The following is a 21,858-nucleotide window of genomic DNA, read 5'->3' as shown; positions in this document are numbered from 1 at the left end:
AGGCTGTTACAAAAACCTCTTTATTATTCCAAGATCTTAATCAAAATAACTGGTTCTTTTTTTTTGATTTTATAATATTAGTGGTACAAAATTGTAGTTATTTTAATGAAACTCTGTGTAGTTTTTATGTAGTGGCTATCAACTGTTGCAGTGCCAGAAGAGTACCTACTGGAGATTTCAATTAGTATACTAATATTATAATTAGTACTACACTAAGTTTAAATTATTATTTTTTTATATATGCTGTACCTACCTCTATTTGTTGAAAAATTATGAAATCCGCACACAGGTTACATTCGGATATACGCGGCGACTTTACGTCCGTACTTATCCGGACTCGTAAGTTTCGACTTGATTCAGGAATCAAACTCGCAACCCGTATACTATCGGGGCCTACAGCTAAAAGAAGAAGATGGTTCTACAAATTGGTAAATAAATTAATACAGAATCCACAATCTATTTTCGTCTGCCATCACAGAAGTACAATTTAGAAGCTTCCATAAATTAATTTGTGACACACTTAGTTATACATTCAAGTCCTGTGCTTTACAATCAGTGTTGCCAGTAGATGCAAAGCGTTTTAGGAATTAGACATACATTGCTCATGATTTGAACAATGTTCGTATTAGAATATTAAGTTGTGTAGAGTTGGGAAAACATTTTGGTAGTTGAGTGAGTTCTATGCGAGAGATGTAGTTTGATGATTTATGCGCTTAGTACTACATGTTAATGAAATAATTTGCAAACAAACCAAGTAAAAATATAAAAAAAAAACTACTGAAAGGAGTTTATAGTTAAGGTTCAGAAAATCGAGGACAAAAATCATTATAATTTCAGTGTCGGCTATGAAGTGTATATTCATATTTAAGGATGTACTTTTTATGAATTAGTTTAGAATAAGTATATGATCAAAACAAGTCAGGATTCCTACAGATTAAATAATAAGTCCTTACCTTATATTAGATAAAAATATTTATTTAAAATATATTTACGTATTTCTATAATTACAACACTACACTAGTTTAGAATAAAGTTTGTTACATACAGAAAAAAGTAAATTCGAAAATTGTTACATACAAAAAAAAGTAAATTCGATATTTGTCGTCAGAATTTTGATCGTTAAAGTCTGTATTCCAGAAAAAGACACGAGCGTTTATTTTGGTTTAAAATTCGATTTAACCAATCAAATGCTTTAAGTCTGTAGCTTTATTAAGCAATCACAAGATTGAAGAAATAAGTGGCTGGATTATGCGTGCGATTTTTCCAAAATACTGACCTAGTTTATTATGGGAAGAGAAGTTATATTTTTAGGCAAATGTTGAAGACAATAGGTAGGTACCTTATTCGTAAATATAAGTTCTCCATATACTTTTAAATCTAAAGGTACTTTATACAGGTGGCTAAAAATAACACTTACAAAATTCAATATACTTTGCAAATACCTAACAAGTTATAAATAGAAACATTATTAATTTTAAAGCTTTATGCATCTTTTGCGCATTAGTTTTATGCATCATTTGATTATAGTTTTTATTATATATTTGGTATTAAGATAGAGATATTATGCACAGGTTACCATAGATCAATTAATTTATTCAATTTGACACTAGTCAGTCCTGTTTTTAATTCGGTTTAAATGTCAAAACTATAAATCTGGAATATCAGGAAGTTTTTTATGACTCTATGATATATTACTAATTATTGTTAATTATTGTGTTTAATAATAGATGTTCCGTTAATAGCATACAAAAGTTGATATGCACTATGATATGAATGTCATAATTTTTATTAAAGTGTTTGGTCAGGTTTATTTAAAGCTTAAAAATAACTATTTACAATAAAATTAATTAATTACTTACACTGAATTTACATTTTATACAATGCAAAAATAGTTGCCTGAAGAAAAACAAATAAAAAACTTACGAATTTAGAACTCACTCCATTTTGGGGGGTAGATTAAAAATATATATCTCGATTCATTTTTGTATCAGGGGCCCGATTCTCCTAATTTTACTTAAGCAACATACGATTCACGTTCGACTACGATCCAATCCCGACTCGATTACGATTGAAGCGTATGTGGCATTCCGCTATTTTTTCTTTGAAATAAACGTTTTTATCCTTTTCTGTCATTCAATTATGAATCATTTTGTCTGCAAATGAATTACGATTGCAATATGATTGTAGAGCAAACTACCGTATAGGCCAAAATCACCAAAATGGCAGACCAATCGCAAACCAATCGAATGTCGTTGGAATACGATTGGTCTTATATTAGTAGCAGAATGCCCGATATGGTTAAAACTGCTATTGCGATCATATCGCGATTCGATTTCTATTCGATTTTGACATTATTAACTTAGGAGAATCGGGGCCCAGTTTCTAATCTTAAATATTAAATAAAAACTGAGTAAAACAGTGTTTTATTTAATTTCTTACGAATCATAGCCCAAAATTTAAAAGACAATTTCACAAGAAGTTAATTAAGCAACCTTAGTCGCTCCAAAAGTTAAAGTCATATGACTTTGTATCGTATTTTGTCCTTACTAATACTTAGGTATAGGCACATAAAGCAACTCATCATAAGGTACAGCATCAAAGAACTTCTTTGCCGTGCTAACAGTGACATTGATCGCGTAGTCTACCACTGGTTGACCGAACTCTTCAGTAACTATCCGCCAATTTTCGTTCAGGAACTGTAGCACTGTGTTACCTGAAACATTTTGGGATTCTGGTTAAAAAAGTGCAATTGGTACAAATCATACAAGGGGATAGTTTGATGGAGTCAAGACATATACAGAAAGTACAAGACTTTTTAAAGACTACTTCGTAAACATGGTGTGTGTGAAGCATTTTGTATGAAGTTCGGGGCAATATTTTATAGAGGTAGACTTTAATAAAAGAAACAACAATGTAACGTATTCTTGTGACTGAATATAGTGTCGTTTATTTAAAGGCCTTGTCTCCTTAATAACTGCTATTACCCATTAGGTGGCAAAAGGCACCTCGTAATCTGAGAAACATACACAATGAGTGTGAGTAATATTAAGTAGATCAACTACTCTTAGTTTTAATTAAAAACTCTGCGTACTAAGGTGTTATTTCAAATTGACATCTAGAACTCTAACTTGATAAAAATTATTTATATAAACTATTTATTAATCCAGCTTTGATTAAAAGACTGAGAGCGTTTAAACATTACTGGCACACCAGCGCTGCTGCATTAGACCTTCCTAATGTTCTATTGAGACTGTCACACTACGAATCGTTTTACCCAACTAATGTACGAGATAACCACCGGATAATTTGTAAACGCCCTGTGAGCGAAAATGCTACAAAAGAATCAATCAATCCCAAAGCTGCAATATTATATACCTAACATAAAACAAGTGAACTCTAGGTACTCACTTAATTCAGGATTCCCTTTGAAAAGATTGTTGATGGTGTAGATAATTCTCTCTCCGTAATCAAACGTGTACTTATAGCTCTTGATACCAAAGTGATCCCGTCCATCAGCATCCTTGAAGTACTTCGTATTGATGTTCAGCTTGATGATCGAGTTCACTGTAATTTAGTAAGAATTGTAGTTTAGAACGTGGTTCTTCAGATTTTTTCGTGCAGACTTAGTAGTAGCCAAGTCTCCAAAAATCGGAAGAGAACTTCTGTGATTCTTAAAATGAACTTTTCCCGACTTCTACAAAAATGTAAAGTTCCTACGAAAATATTTATAGCACATTATGTAAGTGTTGTTTCTGTACATGAACCGACAAAACGCCGATTATTTGAGAACAAAATATTTTAATAACACAATCGTTGAATTAAAAATTCAATTAGGGAAGTCAACCTAATCTTCAAAATTATTTAGTGGATAATATGTTCTTCCTGGTATAAATAAATAATAAAATATCCACGAATCACACATTGCTGACACTTCAACAAAAGGCGCATATGCCGTGAGTACGTTTGCAGCAACTTTCAATATTTAATATTCCAACGAATGCGCGATTTCTATTTCATCGCGATTCGGTATTGTATCCGTTTATAGAATACACGAAGGCATTCCAGTGATGTTTGCAATTTATTTTCATGTTCCATTTATTGTATGACGCTATTGAAATCTTTAGAATTTCATGGCAATTTAAATTCATTTTACTCGTGGATTTCTCGTAATCAGTATTTCACCTCGGCTTTGGCTGTGTGTTATTAAATTTAACATACGTTTTTAAATATCCAATAACATTGTAATTATAAACATTCCTGTTTTTGAAAGAACTATCAGGAGGTACTTCACCAAAAACTATTTCGATTTTGACAATATATAAAAAACTATAAGGTATTTCAAATACTGGCACTATTAATAAATAGTGAATTTCGCCAATATACAAATATCCTAACTTACTTTTGGATCTTTAAAATTTCATATTACGCAGAATTTGCTCTTTAACGCCTCCGCAGCAATTATCTGAAGGGATGCATAACTCCCCTTCGTTTTGATCTATTCGACACTTTGTTAAGCGTTTCTCAGAATCCAAGGTTGCTTAAAATACAGACTGTAACTTTATATTTAGTATTTATTGTCTGGGTGAAAATTAATAGCGTAGAAACGGATATTTTGTTGCTGTAGACAGTCGCGTCATCTTCGCAAGAATTATTTTTTCTCCTGATATAAATTCATCTATATAGATCAGTAAGATTTTGTAAGTTATTTAACAATGAAAATATAAGAATGCTTACAAATTTTGATCTTAGAGTCTCCTTCTCCGTTGATAGGGAACAGCAGAAGTCTTCCAACTGCTGTGTACTTGCCCTTGATCGTGATGTTACACCGCACATCCAAATTGAATATATTCTTTTCCAAATATGCTCTGAAAAGTGAAATTGATGATTACATTATTACCGTCTTTAGTCAAAAAAGTTCTTACAAATAATTACATACGTAGGTATATGACTTATGAATTGAATGAGAGAAAATCTCGGAACTTGCTAAATGTTGACAACAACATAAATGGACATTCGAGAGTTCTAAATCTAAAATTTACCCATAAATAGCAGTACCAAAGTAACATTTGAAGTCCCAAAAGTTTTAAGCAACTTATTCATCATTTATAAACAAAATGTTTCTATAAGCCTTTTTATCCCACATCTCAGAACCCTCGGAGCCATATAACAATAGGAAAAACAATTTAGATATGTCATACCCTTTTACCCGACGACAACTAGCTATATACTTCGTTCTTCGTAAGCTCTATACTTCGTTCCAGAAAGGCTCTGTATGGGATAAGCGCTGTTCCATCTATCGTCGGAAGTGGGGAAGTGTTAGTATCGTCTGAATCTTAATACGGGTCTTTTAAGATCTCTTTAAGTTTCTTTTAGGGTTTTGAAAATACTGGTGTTCTTGAAAATATTGTTAGCCGGGCTCTGTAATGCGCTATCATTCTAATCGTGTCCTTGCAATGATCAGGCTCGTTTTTTTGTGCTTTTTTCCTAATTCGTCATCATTTATGATTATAAGATGTTCACAAGAAATAATTTGGTAAATTATGGCTTAGTTACGCAATCGAAATTTCCAAAATCAGGTCAAATATTTAATTTTATCCTTGAAAAGTCCTATTTGTTTAACATACGAATGTTTAGTAGACAAACACAAAGGGTTTCGTCAAGTCACAGTTGGCGTGAGAATTAAACCGCACGGTACTGCGGTGAGGCAAGGTTTCCTTATAGTCCCCAGGCCGGCGAACAAATTTTTTTTTGATACATATACATTTAAGACTTTGTGAGTGCCTTCCTTACGATGAGTCCGACAAACTTTTCGAATGCGCAAATTTTGGTGCCGCTGCGTTTTTTAATGCTTGACTCCTGAAATTGTCGATACGACGTCACTATGGCTCTTCGTACATACACGTTTCATCTTTTGAGATTCGTTTAATAAAGTTAACTAGAGAATGGTGGTCAACTTGTCCGATAAAGATCGTGCTGCGTTTGGAGTGTCCACCATCCTGAAAATGTCGATATGACGTCACTATGACTCTTCGTACATACCTATTTCATTTTTTGAGATTCGTTTAATAAAGTTAACTAGAAAGTGGTGGTCAACTTGTCCGATAAAGATCGTGCTGCGTTTGGAGTGTCCACCATCCTGAAAATGTCGGTATGACGTCACTACGACTCTTCGTACATACCTGTTTCATTTTTTGAGATTTGTTTAATAAAGTTAACTAGAAAATTGTGGTAAGCTTGTCCGACAAAGATCATGCTGCATATGGAGTGTCCACCGTCCGGAAAATATAGATATATTTTAAGATTTGGTATAAAGTACTGACAATTGGTGTGAAGTATGTTAATAGTAAATGTTGCATTTAGAAAGTCGTTTCGAATGATATATGTATCATTACTACAGGAAGGATTTATTAACTTGAAAACACCTATCGATAAAATAATCTTATATAAGCTCTAGCTTCTAAAATACTAACAATTCGCCGAAGTTTTTTTAATATGAAATGTTGCATTTAAAAACGTCTTTTGAATGATGTATAACTCATTACTAGAGATGGGATTTATTTAATTGAAAACATCTATCAATAATTATAATTTTAAATAAGCTCTAGCTTCTAAACTACTAACAATTTGTCGGAAGTATGTTAACAGGAAATGTTTCATTTGGAAAGGTTTTTCAAATAATATATAATTTGTTACTAAAGAAGTAATGGATTAGCTTGACAGAACCTACCGATAATATATTCTTAGAAAAGCTCTAGCTTTTAAAGTACTAACAATTTGTCGGAGTTATGCTAATACAACCTTGCGCTTAAAAAGATCTTTTGATTGAAACATGGCTCATAACTTCAAGTGAGATGTTATTCCTTAACATAATGTAAAGTATCAATAATATGCCTTAGGTCAGTTATGTCTTCCAAAATACTAAGAATCGGTAAGTGGTATGTTAAGACGGAATATAGCGCTTAAAAAGATCTTTCGATTGACATATGGTTCATACCTAGAGGTGGGACATTATTCCCTAACGTAGTAAAACCTATCGATAATACGCCTTATTTGGGCTATATCTTCTAAAATACTAAGAATTGATAAGTGGTATATTGAGACAAAATGTTGCACTTAAAAAGACCTTTTGATTGATATATAGTCCATTAATAGATGTGGGATATTATTCCTTAACATAATATAAACTATCAACATTACGTCTTAGTCAGGCTACTTTTTCTAAAATAGTAATTAAAATTGGTAAGTAGTATGCCAATTTAACCCTAGATAGATAACCTACGTCGAAACGACGTAATCGATTTTGAAAAATCGTTATAACTCATTTGTTTTTCACGTTATTATCCTGCCCGTTCCTGTCAACTCAGTAGGCCGTCGGAGCTTGTAGGACATGCCCATACCGCCCCGGTAAGTGCAATACTTTCGTCAATATTTACCTACCGTACGTCGAAGTGACGTATGGTTATCTTTAGTGTTAGTTTTTTTGTTTCCGGGAAAATGTGTTATTGTCTTTTTTTGAGAATAAATATACATGTTTTTTATTCGTTTTTTTTACTTGTGATAGGCCACAATAAAAATAACATTATGACGTCACGAAACCGTGCAGACGATGTAGCAACCTGTCGGTTGTTGCTTGAAACAAGCGATTTAGAGATTGAGGGGTCGGACAGTGAAACAGAAGACTGTTTATTAGAAGATGAAGTACATAGTGATGTAGAAGACTTTGAAGACAGTGCACTAGTGAAGGTAAACACTGATGCTGAAGACATGTCTGAAAATAACCCTGAAATTTCTGAAAGTGCTTCGCTAACTATGCCGAGTTGTATCGTCATGCCATAGCGTCAAATTCTCAGTGGCAAAAGCGATCATCGTTGGACGGCGAGTAAGGCAGAACACGTGGCAGAGTATCTGCTGCTGATAATATGATTTGTAAGAAAGAACAACCGTTGGGACGTAGAGATTTTATGAAGAAACTCAGCGGTAGCCTGATGACCCCATGGATGTAGACAAGGCATAAAATGGTCACTTTGCCGATAAATATCAAAGAAATAAATAGTAGTATACTGCCAAAAAGACCAGCCAAACCTCCCACACGACATGAAGGTATACCTGAGCTAAAAAAAAGGAAATATTGTGCCTTTTATTCTTCAAAAAGTAGAAGGATGACAAAGACTATGTCCGACAGCTGCTAAAATCCCATTTGTGGAGAGCACAAGTCTAGCGCCTGCCCTAAGTGCCTTGCATGCTAAAATGATTAAAAAAAAATATTTACTTTAATTGGTTATATTCTAGAGATTAAAAAAATTTGATTTTTAAAAGTTTACACAATAAATTATAAGACTGATGGAAAGATTGCTAAACGTTTATGTTTCGAAAGGTAAGAATTATCTTGTTTTGTACTTAATTTTTTTTTCTAATAAAAATATAAATAAACTCTAATGTTTTTCATTTTATCAACATATAATTAAAGATATTAAAATATAGTATCACATTTATAAACATAGTATATACATAATCCAAAATATGCTCACTCAAACATTCGCACGTCGAATCGACGTATGGTTATCTTTAGTGTACAGTGAAATATGGTTATCTATCTAGGGTTAATATACTTAAATAATGCACGTGAATATTTAAGTCAGTAATTGACAAAAAGAATAAACTTCTTCCAATTGTAATATTTTTTTCTCATTTTCTTGTCGAACTGACTATTTGACTCACTACATTTGTCGGACAAGTCGATATTTGCAATAAGAATAGTATTATCTATCGTTGTTGTATTTGTCCGACATGTATGTATGGGGAGACACAGTGACGTCATATCGACATGTTTTGGATGGTGGACACTCCAAACGCAGCATGATCTTTATCGGACAAGTTGACCACAATTTTCTAGTTGACTTTATGAAACAAACCTCAAAAAATGAAACGTGTATGTACGAAGAGTCGTAGTGACGTCATATCGACATTTTCAGGATGGTGGACACTCCAAACGCAGCACGATCTTTATCGGACAAGTTGACCACCATTCTCTAGTTAACTTTATTAAACGAATCTCAAAAAATGAATCGTGTATGTACGAAGAGCCATAGTGACGTCATATCGACAATTTCAGGAGTCAAGCATTAAAAAACGCAGCGGCACCAAAATTTGCGCATTCGAAAAGTTTGTCGGACTTATCGTAAGGAAGGCACTCACAAAGTCTTAAATGTATATGTATCAAAAAAAAATTTGTTCGCCGGCCTGGGGACTATTAGTAATCGTTGAGTAACAGCTATTTTAAAGTAGCGTTTGAATTACGAAGAATATTATAAAAAGGAGATTTGTGGATGGACGGGCTGCCTTATAGAAAGGAGTGTTGTGATTTTAATTCATAGACGACATCATCAGATACGATGATTCTACTCTTATTTTGGTGTCTTCTCTTTCCTTACTCCTATCCTATCTTGTTTTTTCATTGTTTAAAAATATATGATGTTCAAAATAATTATCAAGGTCATTGTCAGATTTGGGCAGTCGCAGTTTACTATGAAACTGTCAAATAAAGATTTTGCATTCTCTATTAATGAATACTTTGGCAATAGCCATTTCATTGAAATTCACAAAGTCCAGTTTAATATCAACTTGGCACAATAGTCTGAAACTTAAAGACATTGTCGTTTGCTGCATGAAGCGATGCGATTAAAACCGTTGGCAAACTATAGCTTAATATAGCTCAGCGCTTAAACTTCGAACTTCAACGCTTTAAGTGTGCTACAAACTTTTGATCCAGGATTTTCTGAATAACTGGCAATCAAAACAAATATTAGTAAAATTATAAATGTGGAAAACCATCTGTCAGTAAGTATCTCTAAGTTTTCAGAGTTAGCGACTGAAACGTTTTATATGCTTTAAAAATAAGTAAAGAATATTGTTTCTTTTTGGTGGGGTAAATAGTGTCCTCTGGACGGAAAAAGCTATAGAATCCGATAGAATTATGTGAAAAGAAGATACGGGCCTAAGTATGATCGTGAATGAAACAGGTTGTAAATAGAACTTAGTGAAAATATTTGTGATATTTGTGTTATTTGGTTCTTCCAAGCTTTAAGGCACATGAATCAATAGCCGTAGAATACTACGGCCTTTAAATATGTCTTTATGTAGACAAAAGCAAAAGCATCTTTACCGCGGGAATTTCAAAGATAATCCCCTTGCTTTTGAAGCCATTTGAAGCGGATATAATCGTTTCTTTGTTCAAATGTGATTCAGGGTACAGGCCAAGAGTTTTGAACAATTTTCTCTAAGTCCTTGCATAGAAAAGGTTTTGTATACTGTTACATTGCTACTCGTTACTTTGTATACTTGAATTATTTGGCAAGATCCATCTTCTCTTTCGATTTTAAAGATACAGAAAATTATTTTCAGGATTTTGTCATTCAAGTTTCTTATGCCCATAATTTGTTGCTTTTGGCCCCTTGAACCTAATACTGCTGGATACACGTCCAAGTACAAGTAAAAGTACTTATAGTCATTCAGGAACTTACTCAACATTCAAAACTTGACATTTTCGAAGTCCTGTCGCCTTTCCATCGTAGAACGTCACCTTGATGCCCGGCAGCTGTATGGGCAGCTCATCTATGACAAACGGGTCTAGAGGTGGTACTCCCAGATGTGGTAGACCCTTGGAGAACTGTGGTATTGCATCCTGCGTCGCTTTTATGAGACACGCTGGCTCTGTGTTGTTGCAAGGGTGGATGAAGTCCGCTGCGGAAGAAGAAAAAGCCAGGTAAGTATTTTTGCTATCTCTCGTATACCGTGGTATGTTCTAAAACTAATAAGAGGAAATGACAATAAAAGGCCTGGAAATATAAATTAGCTTAAAAACATTTATTTACAGCCCGATTCATGTAAAACTTTTTAGACGATATTTTTAGTTTGGAATAAATAAATTTGATATCTCTGATATAGGTACCTAGTAAACATGAATAGCAATATCAGATTTTTTCACGGAAAAGCATACGAACCAGTTTAATAAAATGTGTTAGTAGTAATATAGAAATCCTGGTCGTCTATAACTTAATGTGTTTTTATTAAACTTCATCATCATCGTCATTCTCCTCCAGCTAGGGCTGCCATTTCGAATTTCGCCAAACCCGGACAAACATTAAAAAAAACCCGGAAATTTGGCGTAAATCGCATTTTTTCCCCGGACGAGTCCAATTTTTTTTTAAACAAAACAACGTCTAATTTTTAATATTACCATATACTTAAATTCAAGCTCATGTAGTACCTATTATTGAAAGATTGTGACTTAATGTATTTCGAAGGTCATAAATAAGAAAACTCATATGGAAACTAGGAGTTACCTTCTTGTTAGTAATAGGACTTTAAAACGGCGCTACCTTTTTGTTAGGTTAGACAATTTTTTTGGAAAAATACATACTAGGGTAAAGGCGGGATAGATGCCGCAGTGGGATAGATGCCCCATTTTTAAAAAACCTAACTTCCCATGCTCGCGATTAAGAAACAACCGTTTAACTAGAAGCCACAAGCACCCCGCACCTAAATTAGCCACGCGCCATCGAGGGGTGAGGTCGCGTTTCGCTCGTGTGTGAATTCATCTCCGCGGCGAACTTACAGCGAGCGTAAAATTTTTAAAGGTGAGTATTTGCTGTTGTATAACTTTATAAGTAGATATTAATTCCATAATTTTTTTTATTACGTATGTATATTGTTTCATGAAGTTTACATTTTGATGTAAATAGTTGCTCTATTGTATTTATTTATTTTAAAAAATGCTACGGCATCTAACCCTGTCAAAAAGGATAGTTGCCCTGATTTTTTACGGTATAGGTGCCCCTAGGGGCATCTATCCCTCCATACACCACGTGTACCTTGAATGTATTATAAGTGCTTTGAATATATATTTTTCATGTGTTTATGTATAGGTATTTACACTTTTTATTGATTACGAATGATTTACAGTTCAAACACTGAAGATTAAGACAATTCACCTAAGAACAAAGTTAAGGAATAGAAAACTAAAGGTTTGCCGGTGAAGAAGACTAAAAGAGATGAACAGGATGAGCCTAAAGATACAAATAAAAAGGGAACAAATATAATGACCACCATAAAATGCTATGATACCCTTAGTTTTGTAACCAGAAATATCTACTGAACACCAGAAAAATAAAGTCTTAAAATGTAATAGTACCAGCTATTTTAGTCACGACTTCACTTTAAATTGTATTCGACCACCAAATTTAGTAAATGATCACCAACTCTTGACGACCAAATTAATGTATTATTTTTGCCTAAATAAGTCATTGTGATTGCCATAAAATGTAGGCTTATTACCAAATAAAGTATTATGATGCCATATTAAGTTATGTGTCCGGCTTGCAATGCATGCGTGAGTGTCAGTATGACGAGTGACAGGGGAAAATGGAAGAAAATTACATATTGCGCCGACCCCAAGTAAAATTGGGAACAGGGCAGGAGAAAGAAGAAGAAGAATGTGTTTCTCAATATACTCCCTCGAAAACACACTCTTATCGCACTGTTTAGAGGCATGCAATAGACAATTTTCCACCCTAGTGCAGGAAAAGGGTCCCCATAATGTTATTACATTTATTGTATCAGGCCGAACTGATTTTTTTTGGAGTCAGTTTACTTAAACAGGATAGCAAGATGTAAAAACTTTGATTATCATTTTATATTAAAACGCTGGTATAATATTGATGATCATTTACTACTTTTGGTGATCATTTACTACTTTTGGGATAACAATGATTTATTTGGACTCATTTTGCTTAAATAGGATAGCAGAATTTAAAAACTTTGGCTGTAATCTTACTTTAAAATGGTGGTTTAATTTTGGTGATCATTTACTATTTTTGGCTTACGCATGACTTATTTTGGAGTAATTTCACTTAAATAGGATAGCAAAGTGTTAAAACTTTGGTTGTAGTTTTACATTAAAATGCGAGTTTCATTTTGGTGATCATTTACTATTTTTGTCTGCTATTTGTTACTATATCTGGTGATCAGTTAAACATAAGCCAAATAAAAATAACTGCATAGAATGCTTTGAAAACTATGAACAAAGTCTAAATCCGACTGGATTCAATGTGTAATGTGTCAGTGCTGGTTACATGAAACCTGTACACTTTTCAGAAATTTTTGCTCGAGATGTAGAAAACTTAAAGCACTGTTCGGTTACATATTATGATGCTAAGTATATTGTGTTATTTTAGTTTTTAAGAAAGAATGATTTTTTATGATTTTGCATGTTGAAACTAAATAATTAATATTTTATAATAAGGGTTTAAAATATAAAATACATTATTTTTGTTGAACAAATACTTTCAGAATTTTATTGTGTTAATTTTAATTAATCTGATAATGAATATAAAAAGATTTAAAACACTGCAAAATACTTTTCATTTAAAATAAATTAAAGTAAAAAAATATATAAATATTATTAACATAATATACTTAAACAGTATGAAGGGCATCTATCCCGCACCGTAGGCATCTATCCTCGCTAGTATTTTCAAGGTGGGGCAACTATCCATAGGGGTAGGCATCTATCCCCAAAAATGGAGGTCTACAAAAAGCGAAAATCTGCAAAACGTGTAATATATAGGTCCAAAAAGACAAATCACAAATAAACATAAAGGATTAAACTAGTTACATTCATAGGTGTTATTACTGTAGAACCAATATTTATTAAATTATAAGCATATTTCAAAAAGTGGGGCATCTATCCCGCCTTTACCCTACCTACTGTAAAGTGAAGTTGCCGCGAGCGTAGCGAGCGCAGAAATTTTTGAGTTTTGGGTCACTAAAGCACCTAAACTTGTATACCTAATAAAAAAAATCCGCAAAGTGAAGAAGCCGCAAGCGAAGTGAGCGCAAATTTTTTTGAAAATTGGGATATTAAAGTAGCTAAACGTATAAAACAACAGTGACAAGAAAAGAAGCCGCGAGCGAAGCGAGCGCGAAAATTTTTGAGTTTTGGGACACTTCGACTTCTGCAGCAAATGCTTGTCTATTTGTAATTTTACATGGTTAAACTTCCATGCAAGTCAAGCAATCTCATGTATATTATGTTTTCAACTCGTAGTTGATGAAGGCGAGGCAGGCTAGGAATTGGACTGAAAACCTGTTTGACTTATTATCCTCTCAAATCGAGTGATCGTCCTCTGAAATCTGCTGGCCCTAGGCCTGTATGGCGTTGGTGTGGGCGCTCTGCGATGCCTCTGAGCCCACGGCGCCCGGGTTATTCGCATACCCAGGCACCATAGGTTAAGACGGCCCTGTGAAAAATGTCCGGGTTTTCCCCGGACACTTCTTGAAACCCCGCCCGGACGGCCCCCGGACGGCCTCCAAACGAGGACAAATCCGGGGAAACCCGGACGGATGGCAGCCCTACCTCCAGCTCTAACCTAATGTAATTAGGGGATACCGTCATTTCACAAGTAGGTACCTAACATAAACTTCATAAATCATCATCATCATCCTCCGAGCCTTTTTCCCAGCTATGTTGGGGTCGGCTTCCAGTCTAACCGGATTCAGCTGAGTAGGTACCAGTGCTTTACAAGAAGCGACTGCCTATCTGACCTCCTCAACCCAGTTACCCAGGCAACCCAATACCCCTTGGTTAGACTGGTGTCAGACTTACTGGCTTCTGACTACTCATAAACTTCATAAATAAACCAACTAATTCAGTATTCAAATGCATAGTAGTTTATTGAAAAGGTTAGCTCGTAAAGCATTGCAATAGTGCTTCAACTAATGAGTGAAGGTACTGATTCAGAATAGTTAGGCAACGTTACACTGCAGTCATTTCGCGATAGGATCACGCGATTTAAGGAGAAGCTAGGCATTTTTTACTAATGTTTAATTTGTTTAAAAATTTAATTATTTTTTTACCTTTCTTGATCACATTTTTTTTTTAATTTTCTGTAAATACAAATAAAAATAAAAGATTCCGATGAATTGACAACCTCCTCTTATTTGAGGTCGGTTAAAATAATAGCCTGCATTCAATTGTATACCTAATGGAGCACTTACTCGAATGGAGCAATAGTTGTCGTTAAGATTTGTTTAGAAGGCCTCTAATCATGACAAAACTAGAAACTACTTAAACAAATACAAACAGACAGACTTTAACAGCCACATAAGAATGAAAATACAATACCAAGTAACAACAATACTTATTTTATTTTATCCAAATAACCCCCAAAAGACAAACGTGTAAAAAGATTCATTTGGTTTGATCAAACATGAGGTATTTTGTAATAAAGCCTTGGGGACACGCGCTGTCATAATAAAGGTAATTTAAGAAAACACATGCGTTTAATATACGTACGTTTTTGTAATAATTCGTATACCGTGTTTTTGTGAGATATGTTTTGAATTATGGTAATTGTATATTACCTACACTTTATTTATTGCAACATTCGATAGAATAATCTTTTGTAAGAAGATGAATAATGTTTGTTATATAAATACCTATTTATTTACATATTTCTTAAAGAATAATCAAATACCGATAATATACAAACTTCATGTGTGTTGAAAATAATTTGTGAAGGTTATTAACAGTAATTAAATATTTTTTCAGTAATGTAGATTCACAGGAAACGAAATCATAATTATTCGATGATGAAAATAGAATTATGTTTTTAATATTCCACAGAACTTTGATAAACATGAAGAAATAATTCCACGAAAGCCGTCTAGACGGACCAAACAAAAAATATGTTTCTGATTTTAAAAATAATTTTTAAAAGTCAGTTTTTCAATTAATTCGAGTAAACAACATGCCCTTAATATCTCGTGGGCCATTGATTACAAACGTGCAATGTAGGGAAACACGTACATTACTGGTAAATCCTACATATCTGCATGTTTCATCAGACGAGGTACGAACCTTTATGGGCATACCTTCGTGGCGGAGACATTTTAATGCACTTGACCCAGTTCGTGCAAATATTGTTTAACTTTGGTGGTCTAATTTTTTGGCTGTGTGTCTTGAGAAGCGTAACTGCGTTAATATTAGTTTATGAACCATTTGTATTTTAAAACTTCTAATTTTTTTATTTCAAATGCAGTAAGTTGTACAGTTATTTAGGGAGCTATATAGCTGTTAAGGTTTGATAAATTAAAACGCAACCGACACTTTCACTGGTTTAGGCTTTCTTTGGAATAGGCATATACAATTTTTATATAAAAAATGAAACTATTAGGTTTTTTGATTTTAGGTATAATAGGCCCATCTCCTTTTTGTAAAGGCAATATAAAACACAATAAAATTCTAGATCAATTCGACTATTTGGATTCTAAAAAAACATTACATAGCTAACTGCGCTTACATCCTGGAAATAATTATCACGTGACAAACGTAATATATAATTATTATTAGGCATAGAACTGTCCTTACAATGTTGTCGAACGATGCGTGATGAAATTCTTTGCGTGCATTTTTCCACTTATCTATAAAAACTAATAAGTAGTTATGTACTTTATACTTCAAAACAATCTTGATGATAGTTTTAGAAATTATTATAATGTATGAAAATCTGCACGCAGATGCCTATCTGTGTAAATTATAGTTACAACCTTCATGGGATAAAAATAAAAATAATTTTATACATGCAACTGTAAACTTAGGTAGGTAATGTGCAAGTGAGGGTCAAATTGTACAATAATTGTATTGTATTGTCTTTTTCAACTTTTTCTATAGAATTATACAATGTTTCTAAAAGCATATTTTCAACGAGTACCGAGTGATTTTACAACAGTTGTAAAAAAACAAATGAATATCCAATGGAAATAAATAAATATCCAAAATCCTATGTCACATCGCCGTGCATTTGTTGCTCTTTTCACAGTTTTCAAGAATAAGTCAACTGACCTAAGTTTATTTCGCAGATTAATATAAACAGTATTTGACAATTTAATGTATTTTTTTTTAAGAACGTAATTTCAAAACATATTTTTGTTACGCTTTAAATGCAAGTAATAAGGCTGAATATTTTGTAATGAAAAAAATTGTAGGTAGTGGCAAAAACAAGAAGAACTCGTGAAAATAATACATAGAAACATTATTTATTTTCACTTAGGTAATTCCGGTAATTCACTTTTTAATTACTAGCAATTGAAGTGAAGGCTTAACCGGTTCCAATAAACTATAAAATGTACTGGCAACACTAGACCATCCAGTTTATCGGCAATAAAGCCAATGTTATAGAAACTGGAACTTCATGAATCTAGTTCTGTGGCACAATCAAACTGGTTATCATGCACCTTAGAACAACTGGTGAATGGCACGTGGTGCAGTACAGCTCTAGTGCAGTACTTTACTGGCTAAGTGCCTTCATACATATTTTGTTGTACTTCACTCGTGTCTTGTATAACAATACAATGGTTGAATATAAAAAAAACAACGAAAATAATTTATTGTTTCGTTTGACAAGTATTTATTGTTGTTTGTACAAGTATATTTTTTACGTAAAATTTTTCCTTTTAAATTTAACTTTCACTGTATTTTTGAAAATTATTGTTTGGACACAAGTAAATATCTGCTTTTCCTTCTTTATGAGTGTTCTAATTTAAATAAAGATTTATATCTACATAAGTCTATACTTAGAAAGGAAACTTACCTATCTTGAAACATGTATGAAACATAGTTGATTGTACATTATAAAGAATTGTGCAATCTTTTCAGTAACCGTAATGTGTGTAGTTAAGCAACACTGGTTCATAATTAGGATATTGTAAAATAATTTCATAATTACAACTTGAATAATGTTACTAGTTTTAATTTAACACATCTACATCCTTTTGCACATATCTCACTTCTTAGATTCTTTGAATTTTCATCGTCTTATTTTGCCACAGAACCATGTCAGATATTTCTATACGTTTCAGCTTGGTAACCATCTAAAACCCGTCATCATCAGCCCTTTTTACCCGATTGCCAAGAACTGGCAGTTTTACGATTCTCGTCAAATTCCTGATCTCAAATTGGCCACTAGTTACATACGTTACACAATTGTCACACTGCACGAACAAGACAAAGCCACATTGTTAAACGATGACAACTGAACTTCACTTACGCTAGCAATTAAGAATTTAGGAACGTCAATCACCATCGTGTCCAACCCAAGCAACAGCTTTTTCTGATATCTACTTAGAAAAAAGGGAAATTCCTCGAAATTCGCCTTCCTAGGGACTCTTGTCGCGTGACAGTAATTATGAAAATTACATTACCTTTCTGAGGTTCTAGCAAGTTAAATCTAATTCGATGCAGTAGTTTTGACGGACAGACCTTAAACTTGATGAAAGTAAGGAATTTAATCATTGAAAAACAAGAAAGAAAAAATTATTCAGTTTTTATCACCCTATCCTTCACCAGACTACGCACAGAATAATTGCTTTATCATTGAAACCATAGTTTTACGAACTACTGCTACCAAGGTCAAGTCTCGGATTTGTATTGGTTCATCACACCACTTAATTTCACAACAACTTACCTAAATAACTTGACTTAAGATGAAAGTGATAAATAGTATAATGTTTTCATAAAGTAATTTGCTATTTAAATTGAATGCGTATAAATACTGGCTTCACAAAGATATCAAAGATTTTGAACCCACAATGCGAATTAAAATGGATTGACTTTTGATTCTTGTTTCATCATTTCAGTTAATAGATCTCAGTTTCTTGGAATCTAGCAAAGTAATGGTTAGTTAGAGCAAACGCAAAAGTTAACAGATCTCAATATCATTTGAAATCTATCCAATATAAATACTTTTCATACTATTTGATTTCATAAAACGATCTTTTCGAACTTTTCAAAACAGATGTCACCGTCCCAAAATGCACGAAAACAACAACACTACCTTACATTAATCGAAACAAAACACTCGTACGGTAGACCGCATATCACTGGTAACTGTCATGCACCTTAACTCAATAGTAATAAGTACGATTTTCCTATAAAACTGTTACCACTGACCTGAAGTTGACTGTACATCGGTTAACAGAATTAGGTCCCTCTAAAAGCCACGGCCGCCCGTTTGCTATTGAACCTAAACAAATATTATTGGAACACCTAGAAGTGTTTGCCATCAGGTGTTTCGATTATCTAATAACGAAGTGTACTTGTGGTTACTGGTAAAGGTCCTATATGCTGATTGTTTTGAGTACTTATTGTCTACAAACATATTTCTGAAGTCAACAGTTTGGTTTTATGGATGCGCAACTTATTTGTGCAAACATTCGTAAAGTAGGCAGGCAGTCTTTGCAATCGTGGTTTTATTAACGTGGTAAATAGGAATCATCATCTGCCTAGCCTTTTTACAACAATGTTGGATTGGTAGGCTTCCAGTCTAACTGGATGCATCTCAGTACTAATGTTCCACATGGACCGACTGCCTGCCTAATTCAATACCCCTTGGTTGTTAAAAGTTCTGGTAAATAGGAACGAAGAAAAGTTTCGAAATGAAGAGACATTTTGATGTTAACGCTAGTGCGTTACACTGCAACAACTACAGATTTTTTGCCAAATCTTAGCAAGCAAAACAAAAATAAAAATCTAGTTCCGACTACTTACTCAATCCCCTAAATGCTTGCTCGGCTTTCTAATAAAGTTAATTCAAGGTTTAAATGAGATATCTAAACAGCGGTTAATAAGATTGGGGGCAACGTAGACGGAGGTATTTAGCTACCACTATAACTTCCTGCGGCTTCTCTCTGGCCTTCGAAAAGATAATGTGCTTACAAGGATAGGCAAAATTTCTAATGTGCGATTTCCCGCTGATGTAATTGAAAATTTTTCAAATAGATTTAGAGATCGCCATTCAAAACTCCTATTTCGAATTCGATATAATTCACGTTTATATAAAGGACAATCAAATAAAGTGGGATTTTAAACATAATCCTACTTTTGCAGCAGTTTGATAGGTTTATTTGCAAATGTATTGCAACATTAGGCAGACTAAATATAATTCGAATGATTAAATGATTATGGTAAACCTCATTGACCTAAAACTATCAACTGCATCAGAGTAAAACGATAAAATAAACATCAAACAACAAACCCACGTCAACCAGTTGAATGAATTTGAATACTTAATAGCTGCTAAACAACAATAAGCCTCATTCTAACCAACAAAATCAATCGCTACCATAAACCGCTAATAAACCAAACGAACCGCAACTAGCTCCACAAACATTGCAAAACAAACAGTAAAAACTCACGTGCGAACTTCGCTGAATATACGCTGACGAAAGACGCCGCCGACACCAGAGTGAAAACCAGAACATATTTACTATCACACATAGTATCACTTCCAATCAAAAACGCGTTAGCGGCAAAACTGCGAAGACCACAAAAACCAGGAGCACACTAACTGGCTGACCCTCGTGTCTTCGCAGTTCGCTTATGTAAATAGAAACAGGTTCTTTCTTATATCTGTTGCATAAATTCCAGTAGCTCTTTGCCAATGTGAAGCCTGATTTTCACGGAACGCTAGCCACTAATCTGTTCCACAAAATGTTCGCGACGTGAATGCGCCAGGCTGCGTGCGCTTGCGACCGTATTCTGGGATATTGCACCGCGATTGGCCAGCTGTGTTGTTTTCGAAAACTCGGTTCAAGTACGAAGGTCGCGGTGTCGAAGTTTGTGTACTTAGTGCTTTCGTCGTTTGTGATGGCCCATTGCGGTTTGACGTTTTTGCAGCTGATTAATGCCCTGACCTACATTCAGTTTAACTGCCTAGTGCCTCTCATGTTTCTAGAGTATCATTATTTCCATTAAAATTAACATACCTACCTCTAGAACGTGGACCCTTGAAGAGTATAAAAGTCTTTGAAAACTCAAACTATTTTTCAGGGTCACTCAACCCTTCATTAAAAACCGATTTGGAGTTTAGAGTCTAACCCGATATGGATTAGCTATACTCTTTTCTTATTTGGTTTTCTGGAAAGTCTAGCCTGCATTCAAAACCAAGTTCTCACAGGATCCAAAGAAAAACGTCGCGTATCACTCACGAGGTTGCGTAAATGGTAAGCCAACTAAGCGAAACAGGTTGCCATGGTGGTCGCCGGTGACCCATTACCGCTAATTGTGCAATGTGTCAACCTTAAACCCAATATGGAATTACGGAATATGTCCACAACTTAACATAGCAGCTCATTTATTTTATAGAATTACATCTTAATCATAGATCATAGTGTTACAAAGGGCCGTGCAATATAATGAAAGAATAGTAAGTAATTGTCTTCTTCAAACAACAATCTTAAGGTATGAGTTGAGTAGTCCTGCTTTTCTTAAAACAAACTAGCCCAGGTTCCAGTCGCGTCCAGAAGGTTACATCTTGTTGTTGGATAAAAAGTAGCCATTGTCCTGTCTTAAACTGAACCTTTTACATCGGTTCAGTAGTCTTGGCGTGGCAGACAGATAGAGTTACCTTCGCATTCATAATTGTAATAAGGATTAGGTTCCAAGGTTAGTGCTACCATAAATAAAAATCTTCAAGAAATAATTCTACCAGAATAAGCCTGTAAGTAAATAGGTAATACCCAACTATTTCAGCAAAAGGTGCGTGTTCGTTGCATTTATGCATTAAATCATTTCAAGGTAACGCCTGGGAGCCCTACTGTTGTGCTTTGCGAGTGCGCATCGATGTCGAAACACTTAATAACTTTCATGATTCATCATTATCTTTAGCGTTTTGGTATTTTACAATAAGTACATTACTCACATCGGTACTTTATTTATTATTACAGCAATCGTCAGTGTTGTGAAAATCTTATGTTTTAAACCACGTATTTTGTTTATTTTATTTATTCATGTCTTGTTCATTG

General features: G+C 34.0%; 1 protein-coding gene across 1 annotated transcript; it reads right to left on the bottom strand.

Annotated features, from left to right (window-relative positions):
• Window positions 1-1,058: 1,058 nt before the first annotated feature.
• On the bottom strand, window positions 1,059-20,604 carry LOC110377484 (circadian clock-controlled protein daywake). Its single transcript, XM_021336405.3, has 5 exons — window positions 20,251-20,604; window positions 10,521-10,740; window positions 4,735-4,865; window positions 3,409-3,564; window positions 1,059-2,713 (listed from the first exon to the last, which is right to left on the bottom strand). The coding sequence occupies exons 1-5, from the start codon at window positions 20,330-20,332 to the stop codon at window positions 2,547-2,549; spliced, it is 756 nt and encodes a 251-aa protein (XP_021192080.2). The 5' UTR covers window positions 20,333-20,604; the 3' UTR covers window positions 1,059-2,546.
• Between the last annotated feature and the right edge of the window lie 1,254 nt (window positions 20,605-21,858).

The sequence above is a fragment of the Helicoverpa armigera genome, chromosome 7 (genome assembly GCF_030705265.1).
Source record: "Helicoverpa armigera isolate CAAS_96S chromosome 7, ASM3070526v1, whole genome shotgun sequence".
Taxonomy (NCBI): domain Eukaryota; kingdom Metazoa; phylum Arthropoda; class Insecta; order Lepidoptera; family Noctuidae; genus Helicoverpa; species Helicoverpa armigera.
The sequence above is the reverse complement of the archived record's forward strand: the minus strand, read 5'-3'. Positions and strand labels throughout refer to the sequence as shown.

Bases quoted from the DNA above. Each gene is read 5' to 3' on its own strand.
- LOC110377484 (XM_021336405.3), bottom strand. From the start codon at position 20,332: ATGTGTGATAGTAAATATGTTCTGGTTTTCACTCTGGTGTCGGCGGCG. The intron at 10,741-20,250 runs GTGAGTTTTTAC...CTTCTTCCGCAG, and splicing joins ATATTCAGCGAAGTTCGCAC to CGGACTTCATCCACCCTTGC. The intron at 3,565-4,734 runs GTAAGCATTCTT...ACTAAATTACAG, and splicing joins AGACTCTAAGATCAAAATTT to TGAACTCGATCATCAAGCTG.